This window comes from Sorex araneus, chromosome 2, assembly GCF_027595985.1.
Source record: "Sorex araneus isolate mSorAra2 chromosome 2, mSorAra2.pri, whole genome shotgun sequence".
In the NCBI taxonomy this organism is placed as follows: Eukaryota; Metazoa; Chordata; class Mammalia; order Eulipotyphla; family Soricidae; genus Sorex; species Sorex araneus.
In genome coordinates this window covers 84,013,623-84,026,326 of record NC_073303.1, presented here as the reverse complement: position 1 = coordinate 84,026,326, position 12,704 = coordinate 84,013,623, and the positions used below count along the sequence as shown (strand labels likewise).

Here is a 12,704-nt window from a genome sequence, read left to right as displayed (position 1 = left end):
GTTGCTAATAGGGTATGAGCCATATCACTTTAGCTCTTTCCAGTAGTATATCCTCCTTCAGAGTGGCCACTGCCCTTCACCAGTGTTCCCTTCCCTGGCCTATCTCTCCTCCTACTCTCCTCCTAGCTTCTAACTTGACCAGTTCTCATGTGCCTTGTTACCATTACCTTTGGGCATTTGTTATTCCCCAGCTGTTTCTTTATACCCCACATAAGATGAGATCATTCCAACAAAGTGGAAAACTTTGTTTATTGTTCACTAATCCTATTATCACCCTACATTTCAATTAATTATAGTTGTATTTCTTATTATCTTTATACATACATATGAATTCCTAAAATATTTATAATTTTCAGCATCTTTTGGAATTTTACATAATTGAAGTCCTATAATATATTTCATAACTTGATTCTTTTTGTTAATATATTTGAATGATCTGTTCTTTTTAATATAATATATGTATCCCAACTTAAATTATTTCTTTACAGTGAATTGGACTGAATAAATACCAATTTATTAATTTTTAAATAGGTGTTTAGCTTTTTCTGAAGTTTTTACTATTGCAAATAATAATGTTGTAAAATATATATATATGGGTGTATGTGTAAGCTAAAATATCTACAGAGGGTTGAAAATGTAATGCATTCCTGTTGTAAACATTTAGATGCTTTTATATTATTCTGTGTAAGACTGGTCATTGCTCTGTTTATGAGTGACCATCATGCAACACATGCAAAATGTCTTTAGTCTTTACCTTTCCTTTTTAAAAATTTTAAACTGGGTGCTTGCCTGAAAGACTTTCATACCTCTTTTCTGTTTACAAACATTTTAAGTTTATAATTTCTTTATATATCATTTCATGCACAGTTCTGAAATGTACTTTATTATTATTTTGTTAACACTGCTTGTTACTGAAAAGAATCACTGTTGGGGCTGGCATAACTCAGTGGTCAGGAATGCATGCCTGGCCCTGCTGACTGCTGAGTTATTACACCAAGTCCCAGTCCCAGGTTGAAAACCTATTCCATCATGTGAAAATTCTCCATGTTAGAATTCTTAACACCTAGACCAATGTACTGTGGATAAAGCACTTGCCTTGTATGAGGCTGACCCGGGTTCAATCCCTGGCACCCCATTTGGTCCCCCAAGTAGGGCATCTGCATCTGGGTTAATCTAATCTGTTTTCCTGTAGATGGTGCTGTGGCTTTTGTTTTAAAATTCTTTATTTCTCTAGCCTTCGAGAAGACCAGGAGGGTGATGAGATCAGAAACCATTGATCAGTTTTGCAGGTGGTGGCCAGGAAGGAAAAAGTCCGGAGACTGCAGGAAAAGAGGCCCATTTTTCCACACATCTCCATCCCTTGCAACCCCACGTGCATACACACACATGCACACACGCACACATACACATACACTTTTCTTGACTTCTTTCTTTTTTTAAAAAATTTTTTATTAGAGAATCACTGTGATGTACAGTTACAAACTTATGAACTTTTGTGTTTGCATTTCACTCATACAGTGATCGTTCCCCCATCCCTCCACCAGTGCCCATTCACCTCCACCAATGATCCCAGTATCCCTCTCACCACACACACCCCATCCCCCACCACCCCACCCTGCCTCTGCAGCAGGGCATTCTCCTTTGTTCTCTCTCCTTTTGGGTGTTGTAGTTTGCAATAGAGGTATTAAGTGGCCTTCATGTTTGGTCTATAGTCTACTTCCAGTTCATATCTTCCAACCTGAATGGGTCCTCCCAACATCCTCTACTTGGTGTTCCCTTCTCTATCTCAGTTACCTTTTCTGCCAGCATGTAAGGCCAGTTTCCAAGCTGTGGGGCAGACCTCCTGGTACTTACCTCTACTACTCTTGGGTGTCAATCTCTCACTTTGTTATTTTATAATCCACATCTGGGTGCAATCTTTCTATGACCGTCCTTCTCTTTCTGACTCATTTCACTTAACATGGTACTTTCCATGTTGATCCACTTATATGCAAATTTCATGACTTCATCTTTTCTAACAGCTGCATAGTATTCCATTGTGTAGATGTACCAAAGTTTCTTTAGCCAGTCATCTGTTTTGGGGCACTCTGGTTTTTTTTTTCCAAATTTTGGCTATTGTAAACAGTGCAGCAATGAACATACAAATGTAGATGTCATTTCTACTATATCTTTTTGCTCTTGGGGATATATTCCCAGAAGTAGTATTGCTGGGTCAAATGGGAGCTCAATTTCTAATTTTTTGAGAATCGCCCATATTGTTTTCCAAAAGGACTGAACCAGTCGGTATTCCCACCAGCAGTGAAGGAGTCTTGACATCTTTCAATGTCAAAAGTCTACATTACAGTTCCTCATGTATTGACCATAGTCAGAGATATGACCTCTTAATTCAGTTCCCTGGAGGAAAAAGGGAGGTCATTCAGTCTCACTACTGTTAGCCTAAAGCCTGAAGACTCAAGTTTTTATGCCAGAACTTAGTTTCTATTATACCTCATAGTCTCTGTCCTTCCCCAGAATATCTAGGTGCCAACAGCAATAATATTTTACATGCACCATTCTGCAGACCACTTTCATGATCAACTTCCCTTCTCCTTAGTATTGCAATCCCCAACATTCATATACAGATGGACATGTATGTCACATTGCAGGGGAGAGAAGCTTTGAGCTGATGAGGTTTTCCTATCTGTAGTTTGTTTTTAGTTGTACGGTAATGAGAAGTTTTACTTGTTATCATCTATTCCACCACTTTTCTAGAAGCTGAATCCCAAAGTAATGTTGAAAGTCCTGCAATAGATAAGAGTGTAAAAAAATGGAAATTGCTATGAATTTTAAGATTCTGTTAGTTCATCCTGAACATGATAATTTTTTAAAATGGGAAATAATGTATAACTCATCTGTAGTTATAAGATTAACTTTAAGAGATTAAATCTGATGAACAGGAAAGGGAATAGTAATTGTGCAGTTTTAATGTAGGTAAATTACCTTATGTTAAACTGGATCCACTAGGTAAAGCAATTCTTTTTCTGTAATAGTTTCCATTCAGAGGATAAGTGCTAATAATACATGTAGCAAGCCAACAACAACAATGAAAAAGATTTAAAATGTTTTTATTATCAATAAAATGCTGTAACTGTGAAAGTACCTGAATGATATATTTCACACCCAAAATAAAGGGGCAAAATGTTTTCCTATTGATATCATCTCAGGCATATTCATAATGGTACTTTGAATTCCTTACATTTAGGAAATGTGAAACTGTCGAGTAACATTCTTGACTAAAATGAACCAGAAATGCTTCCAACTTTGTGGTTTATGTCCTGTGTACATTGAAGGATGGCTAGAGAGGTTTCATGACTGCCTTTGCTCCCAGCTCTCAGAGTGTTTACTTTCAGCCCCAGATTCGTAGGCATCCAAGTGCTCTCTATTTCATACCAAATTCTCAGAGTTGCAAAGTCAATTCTGACACTTGAGAGTACTAATGCTACTATTGAAAGTTGGGTGGAGGGTACATTTTGGCACACTCCACTCCCTCCTCCCCTCTTTTTGGCTGGCAATAAAATATACATCATACCAAAACAGAAAAATAAATGTTTCACAACCCATATGCTTACTATGTACATCATGGCTAGAGATAAACTGTTCCAAATGGACAGTATTATTTGTGCGTTACCAGGAAAATGACAACAGCACATGCCTATAGTAGCCTTCCCCATTGATAAACTAAGTTAAAGAGAATAGGTTTTCCTGGTACAAGAAGAGAGACATCTCAAAAAGTGATATTTTCTATGACTCTTAGAAAGAGAAAAGCTCCACCCAGCTTTCAGAATGCTTTCTGTGAAGTAGTCCTTCTATCCAAGAAGCATAATTGGGCAGTGATAGATTTTGTTCCCATATATCTCTGAGCTGAGTACTGTAATCAAAATGACATTGAAATGCACAACTGGACATTGTCTGCATTATTACCAATCCATAGGCAGGCCTTTGGGTTTTTCAGAAGAGGCCATGTATGGTAGCCACTTCATCATGTGCTCCTGGCGGTAGTGACAATGGAGCTTGCTACACAAAGACAGTAGAATTGACCTGTCTGCAGCCACAGCTCCCCAGCCAGTGCATGAATCTTGGGCCTCCTTGGCCCTATACATCATCACACTTTCTCTGTCCTCCACCTATGACTCTGATTTTAAGTTTATTTGAGAGTCAAGAAGTTGGGTCTCCAGTTGGTCTTTTCAATCTGTTTTATAAAAGACAACATTATGAATGGGGACTGGGCAGTAGTACTTGCTTTGAGTGCGTTGGTACTTGCTTTGCTTGTAGCCAGCTGGGTTTGATTCCCAGCACTACATGTGGTCCCCTAAGTCCATCAGGAGTGATCCCTTAGTCTAGAGCCAGGAGCCCTGAGCACCATTGAGTGTGACCCAAACCCCAAATACAAACCCCCAAAATCATAATGATCTTGGTTCTAGTCTTTCAATACTAACACCATACAAAAACTATAGCATCTGTCTTGAAGATTAACACCCCTGCCCCTGCTATGCTATTGTCTCTTCTAAGAACTCTGAATATTTCTTAATGATGGCCTTCTTTGTTCTCTGTCTCCGGTGCGGTGGATTTGTTTGTTTGTTTGTTTGTTTGTTTTGTTTTCTGAAACACTAGGAAAGTATTACATAACTCTCTTCAGAGTAGAAGGAACAGTAAACAGTTGAGAGGTAAAACACTGTACATAATGAGGTAGTAAAATATCCTAGCTGAAAATAAAGATGTATTTGATCAAATTTGGCCTCCACCATCAAACTGATAAATATTTAAATCAAATTTTAATTAAATTGAGCAGCGTATTTTACCTCTCTGTGACTTACCTTGGCTATGTTTCTTTCTTATGACTGTTAAACAACAAGCCGAGCATCTCAAAAACAAAAATTTATTTTCACACAATTCTGGAAGTTAGAAGTCAGAAACCAGTTTGGATGAGTTAAAACAGAGTGTTGACAGCATCCCTAATACCCCTTTGGAGTTTTGTGGGAGGTGGGAGAATCTGACCTATCTCTTCCTTCTGGTGGCTGTGTGCATTCATTCTTGCTACATCCTTCCACTTTGCTGTGGCTCATTTGCCTTCTCTTTTTCTTTCTTATATCTAATATCTCCCTCTGCCCCCCTCTCATAAGATTGCATCCAGGGCTCAATCAAAAAATCTAGGATAATCTCCTTCTTTCCTAATCCTTAGCTTAACCTGTTTAACAAAGTCCTTTATTACCATATAAGATAAAGTTCATAAAGTCTAGAGAGAAGAATTAAATATATTTTGGAGAACCGTTATTCAGTCAACTATAAATTAATTTTAGGGTAGTATTAAGGTAAACATTGTACCATATGTTGTGTCAAAAACCTAGAATAATATCTAGTATGTTTTTAAGTTCTCAATATTATTTAGCTATGATGGTGATATTTATGATGACAAAGCAATGAAAATTGCAGAAAAATGTTCTAAAAGTAATAAAATAAATTTTTAATTATCATAAGTGCAATCTTGTTTCTGATCTTTTGCTGTGTGAAAACATAAAATATTACCATTTGCAAAGTTATATCTTGACATTTTGTAACTATAACCTAGTAGTTTCACATATAATGTATAGTTTGGTGGGGGCTTTATCTTTTGTTATTTTTCACTCAAACTTCAAGTCATTGCATTCTGAGTTCTCCCTAAGTCAACATTTTAATGTTCTTTGCTTTTCTACATTTGCTTTCTTGTCTTTTTCCCACCTAGGATACAGATTTAATGACATTCAACATTTCTGTACACCGGTCGTGGTGGAGGGAACATGGGCCTGGCTGTGTCCGAAGAGTGCTGCCTCCATCGGCTCATGGCATGATGGATGACTACACATATGTGTCTGTCACAGACTGCTTCATAGACTTCCAGTACCTGGAGGTCATTCACAGTGCTGTCCAAATACTACTCTCAGTAAGTATCCCATTTGTGTCATTATCTAATTAGCATTATCCTTTATTGGCATCTTATACCTAATTTTAGTTATTGCTTTTTTTGGGTCACACCTGGTGATGCACAGGGGTTACTCCTGGCTCTGCACTCAGGAATCACTCCTGGCGGTGCTCAGGGAACCATATAGGATGCTGGGAATCGAACCTGGGTTGGCCGCGTGCAAGGCAAATGCCCTACACACTGTGCTATCGCTCCAGCCCCACCTAATTTTTTTTTACACAAATTTTGTGATATTGTGATGCATACATGGTGGAGAGTATACTTAATGGAAAGAGCCCCAAGAGTGGTAATAATATTAGTTATACTTAGTATCAGTTTACCTTTTTTCCCTTGGCATCTACTTTGTTTTTAGAACTATTTGGTTGCTGTACTTTCTAACTTACAACATTCTCCCAAAGCAGTGCATTTTCTGTTCTTCGTCTGAGGCTCTTCAGCTGTTACACTTGTACTATGACTTAACTAATGCATTCTTTCACATGTGCTCATTAGTCCAGAGAAAGAGACATGGAAACATACCTAATTTCTTAATCAAGCTTGTCAAACCTCTTTCAAACAATTGTTCTTTAAGCAAATAAAATGGAGCTTAATATTTCTATGTCTAAAATTTGGTGTCAGACTGCAGCTCCAGTATAGAAACAAACAAACAAACAAACAAACAAACAAATGACTTGATTGAATATACAAAAGGTTTATGTGCTGAGAATCCATGAATTTTAACTTCCTATCTCCAGACTGCCCCATGCAAGCATCATCAGTGAGGAGTAGAATTAATAGAAGATGTATACTGTCTTCAAGAATGTTGTTGCTTTGAGACCTCACAAAGATTTGCCTGTTTTTTTTTTGTTGAGTCACATATAAAATAAATCCATTTTCACTTAAACCACACATCTCTGTTTCATTCATTGATTGTAGTTAAAAATGAGAATTGAAAAACACAAAATCAGGACTAACAGAAACATAAAAAGTATATGGCAGTGAAGAATGTACATTCTTAGAATTTACACTTTGTATTATCTACTATTGTTTAATAAATAACTGAATTAGAATTTACTTTTTTTTTTCTGTTTGGGTCACACCCAGCAGTTCACAGGGATTACTCCTGGCTTTGCACTCAGGAAGTACTCCTGGTGGTTCTCAGTGGACCATATGAGATGCTGGGAATCAAACCCGGGTCAGCCACGTGCAAGGCAAATGCCCTACCTGCTGTGCTATGGCTACAGCCCCCTGAATTAGAATTTCCTAAACAGTCTATCATGTTATAGCTTTGAGTTCTGTGGTCAAGAATTTGTGCAGAATTCAGACAGTATCTCTACTCCACATGATACTGGTTCACTCAACTGAACCTTTGACTAGAAATTTAACTGGAGGTAGAATATTCAAGAAGTATAACCTAGCCCATAGTTAATATAGACAGGTGATCGAATGGTGAATTACTATTGGTCTTTAACCCACATATTCCATGTTTTTAAATGATTATTTTAGAGCACATTTGAATTACAATTTTCTGGTACAACTAAATATTAGAACTTTAATTTTTTTTGAACTTATTGTTCAAGTTCAGTGAAAGGCAAATTTGACGACAAATTCAAAGTTCTGCTTCAATATTGAAAATATTTCTTTCATAAATGTATAAGGAATTTCATTACTCTTGGTTTCTCTCATTTTTATAAGCATATGATTTTATTGCCATTTATATATAACTCCTTATTTATTATTTCTCAATTATTTTGTCTTCAGTATCCTGATCAGCTTGATATGAATATGTAGTGACATATGTATATAACTATATATTCAACATTTTACACTATAAATATGGAAGCAAATTTTCTCTAAAAAGTTTCATCCCATTTTAAGATAAACTACTACATAATCTTACACTAATTTCCAAAGATTCTTAGCAATTTTTACTACAGAAAAGAATTTCCCTAGATCTTTAATATATGAAAAGATCCCCTTCTTCTAAAAAGTGATTCACAGGGCCAAGGCCAAGTTTTATTTCTGGCACCCACTGGTCTCCAGGCATTGCCGCCATGACTCTGGAGATCCCCAGATATCTCTGGGGCAGGGGTATCCCCAGAACTTCAGGGCTCAAGAACACAGAATCCTTGGCCCTCAAGCTAAGCCTGGCCTCATAAGCCAAGAATTATTTCTGTACCCCATTTGGGAGCCCCATCTCCTACCGCCTAATCCCCACCAAATGATTTATAGTAAATTGTTTAATCATTTTTGGAATGGTGATCTCTATGATAGAGCAAAATGTTAGGGAATTGAAATGTCATTTCCCCATATCATCTTTAATTCAAATGAGTGGCAAGGTGAAAATATTTATTTGATAAGGAGCTGAACCATCACATAAAACTCTGTGCTAAAGAGATACCAAGTAAAGTATACTGCAACCTAAAGGAGTTTGCCACTTAAAAATGAATTCCTCAACCTTCTAGCTTAGTGAGTATTCAGATTTGTCCATAGGTGTGCATAGCTTTGACTGCTGTTCAGGCTTCTGGTCATAAAGGATTAGTTGCTTACTATGGACTTTTCTTGGGAAACACCTCTGTGTGACCAGATTTACAATATTTTATCTCTAATTATAAGCTAAAATATATCTTAAAATTGTTTCTCAACTATCAAAGTGTTAATTCTTGTCATAGTTGACTTAATGTTAATTTCTTATATTTTTACTTCTTATGTATATATTTATAAACAAATTTTATTTTAATATGATAATATGTGACTGCTACACTATCAGCTATTGAACATGTGATGAGATATGACACTTATTAAAAATATAAAGGGGTAATGTTTTAATATTTAATATTGTGTTTTGCCTAAACAACCTAAACTAAGTACAAACAGACAAAAAGCTTTGAGATGGAGCATGGTCCTAGAGGCCATTCTGTACCAGGGGCTATACCTTTAAATGAAATAACCAAAAGATCTAGAAGAATCCAAAGGATGAAATGGGACCAAGAAATGTAGCCAGGATTGGCAGAAAGGGTGTCTCCCTGTCTCTCTCCTCGCTCCCTGAATAATGAGGAAGAAGTGTTTGAATTACTTACCTGTGACTTCTGCTCTGCTGGTAAACAATGCCTCTGCCGTTGCTGTCCATATGAGTAGAGTTTAGAACTGGAAGAAACAAAATGTCAGTCATAGACATTAGTATCCTACAGGAACCATGTCCGGCTCAAAAAAAAAGAGTAATATGGAAAGAACATGGGAGAGGATCCCATACAGAACTGTAGCACAGAACTTCGCAACACTGACAACATGCAAACTTCTCAACTCTTCACCCACTTGGCCGCAGTCCACTAGTAAATATCTTTTGAAAAAAAAAGTTTCAAGATGTTTTAGTTTAATAATTAATTAAGGAATAGTCACTTAGTTTAAAGACATAAAGACATATAATTAGTATGCATATATAGAATGATAGATTCCTTCTATTCTTATATTCCTATTTGCCTAACACCCCCATTTTTACTCCCCAGTGGGAAACTAGTTTTATTTATTTTTAAAGTCATGGATATTGGTCCAAAATATCATTGTATCACTATCACTGTCATCCCATTGTTCATCGATTTGCTCGAGTGGGTCCAGTAACATCTCCATTTGTCCCTGTCACGTACTAGTATAGCCCGATGAAGTACTGGGGACTCTTTGAGGATCATGGGAATGAGGACCGTTGTTGTTACTGTTTTTGGCATATCGAATATGCCATGGGTAACTTGCCAGGCTCTGCCATAGTCCAAAATATATTTATGCAAATCAAGAAAATAAAACCATATTCTTACCTTCCTTCCAAGACTGCATATAATTTGATCTCTTCTAAAACTTCTCTTATTTTGGTTATTGGATATTTCAGAGCTCTTTCCATGTCATTACATCAGGACTTTATTATTTATTTAGTTGCCCCTTCATGGTGGGCCTTTAATTATTAACCCCATTTAAACTTAATTATTTTAATATATATATATATCAGGGATTAAATCAGGGCTCATACCTGCTCCTAAACTATCTCCCTGGATCCTCCAGATTCCTTTTTATTTATCTATTTTTGCTTGTTTATTTATTTTGTAAGTAAAAAGCTATAGCACAGTGGGTAGGGCGTTTGCCTTGCACGCAGACAACCCAGGTTTGATTCCTCTGTCCCTCTTGGAGAGCCTGGCAAGCTACTGAGAGTATCTCACCCCCATGGCAGAGCCTGGTAAGTTACCTGTAGCATATTCAATATGCCAAAAACAGTAACAAGAAGTCTTACAATGGAGAAGTTACTGGTGCCCGCTCGAGCAAATCGATGAGCAACGGGATAACAGTGATGCAGTGATATATCTTAGTATAAAATATATATCAACAACTAAAATAATATGTAACTATATACACAAATCTCTTTTTATATATTCTAGAAAATGTCCACTCTCTTGGCTCACTCACTATCCAGTTGTACTGAATGTCCACCCTTATGAGCACAGTTTTATCATTATTGAATCTCTAGTCTTATCTACAAGAGTGAAAATGCCTCAAAGACAAGAAGCATCTTTTTTTTCACATGTTCTTCTCTGTAGTCCCATTACCTATCACCATAATGATGCATAAATAGCGGTGGGTGAGTAAATGACCAATAAACAAAAGATACTAAAGTCTAAAGGGGAAGACTCCATGGATCAAAAACCACCAACCTTATGCACAGATAAAACTCAGCAGCCAGAATGAAATGCTGTTCATCTGGGAGATGGGGCAAGGAGACAGTGCTCTTTAGAAGCTTGGCTTCAAGATGCTCAATAGCTTTATACTATTGTGAAGAGATAACTGGAGGTAGGGGGAGATGGAGGAATATCCACCCTCTCTGGTTCCTTTGCTGACCAACTAATAAATTGGCTTGAGAGAAGAACTGGGAAGAGAAAGGGCAGATATAATTTTGTGAGCATGAAAACCATATGATACACAGAATGACAAAAACAGCCTATTTGTGTTGTTTTTTAGATAAATGCTCAATTTCTCTACAAAGAGCAAATGGAATAGAGAAATTAGTTAATGTTTTGGGTGCTACAGCTAGTCTTAGGAGCAAAGAAGAGCTTGTTTACATTGCTCTCAGACCCTGTCTCTGATGAGAAAGATCTATCTCTCTACAGGTCAAGTTGCTTTCCCAGGGAGATTTCTATCTTTTTTCAGGGAAAACAGAGAGGAGAGTAAGAAAAACTTACTGTTTTTTTTTTTTTTAAGGGGAGGTTTAGGGCACTAATTGGTCACCTAATATTCCTTTAGTTTGTTATAACTAACATGCTACTTTTAGTTTGTTATAACTAACATGCTACCTCCTTGATGAGGTCTCACTTTTATTAGATACATACACACATATTTTACTCATTATTTTGATTTTCTAAGTTTTTTCCATATTTTTATGAAAAATCTCAAAACATGTAAGTGAAACAAGGATTAAAGGATTTGCTAGTTAAAGTCCAACAGTAACATCCTGTCATGACTTGGACTTCCTGTTCATCCCATAATATCTCCAATGCCTACAGCTATTCCATGCCCAGAGTGACCACTGACTCAAAATTGTTGACTAACTTGACATATCACTTCTGGATTTTATGTTTGTTAAGCATAGAGCATAATTTTAAAATCTTGATTGTATCAAAAAGGATATGACTTTTTTTTAAGATCCTTTGGAAAAAAAAAACTATGTATAAAACATGTTTCTGAGTTCTTCTAGGAAGCTACCATTTGTAAGAGTACCCAGTTGCAGAGAAAAGGGGAGTCAGTCAGCTCCAAGACCAAGATTCTATCCTTGGTTTGTTTTCCATGTCTACAAGTTCTCTATTTCAGAAGTGACCTCATGAATTTATCTTTTCTTAGTTGCTTGGTCCCACTGAGACCATCAAAACAGTTTCTGATGTACAAGAAGAAAACATCCAACCCCATCAAAAAATGGGGCGAAGAAATGAACAGAAACTTTACCAAGGAAGAAATACGAATGGCCAAAAGGCACATGAAAAAGTGCTCTGCATCACTAATCATCAGAGAGATGCAGATCAAAACAACTTTGAGATACCACCTCACACCACAGAGACTAGCACACATCCAAAAGAACAAAAGCAACCGCTGTTGGAGAGGATGTGGGGAGAAAGGGACCCTTCTTCACTGCTGGTGGGAATGCCGACTGGTTCAGCCCTTCTGGAAAACAATTTGGACGACTCTCAAAAAATTAGATATTGAATTCCCATTTGACCCAGCAATACCACTGCTGGGAATATATCCCAGAGAGGCAAAAAAGCACAATCGAAACAACATCTGCACATGTATGTTCATCGCAGCACTGTTTACAATAGCCAGAATCTGGAAAAAACCCGAATGCCCCAGAACGGATGACTGGTTGAGGAAACTTTGGTACATCTATACAATGGAATACTATGCAGCTGTTAGAAAAAAGGAGGTCAAGAATTTTGTAGTTAAGTGGATGGGCATGAAAAGTTTCATGCTGAGTGAAATGAGTCAGAAAGAGAGAGACAGACATAGAAAGATTGCACTCATCTATGGTATTTAGAATAACAGAGTGGGAGACTAACACCCAAGAACTGTAGAAATAAGTACCAGGAGGTTGACTCCATGGCTTCGAGGCTGCCCTCACGTTCCGGGGAAAGGTCAACACAGAGAATCGATCACCAACTACATTGTAGTCGAAGGCCATGTGGGGGAAGGGAGTTGCGGGCTGAAT

At 37.2% G+C, this 12,704-nt stretch overlaps 1 protein-coding gene across 2 annotated transcripts in view; it reads left to right on the top strand.

Moving 5' to 3' along the window:
* The window catches only part of NKAIN3 (sodium/potassium transporting ATPase interacting 3), a 561,579-nt gene that overhangs the window by 420,139 nt on the left and 128,736 nt on the right, over positions 1–12,704 (top strand). For both annotated transcript variants that reach the window (XM_055127538.1, XM_055127539.1), the window contains exon 4: positions 5,759–5,956. In XM_055127538.1, the coding sequence (XP_054983513.1) occupies positions 5,759–5,956 (198 nt within the window). The remainder of the gene's footprint in view (positions 1–5,758; positions 5,957–12,704) is intronic.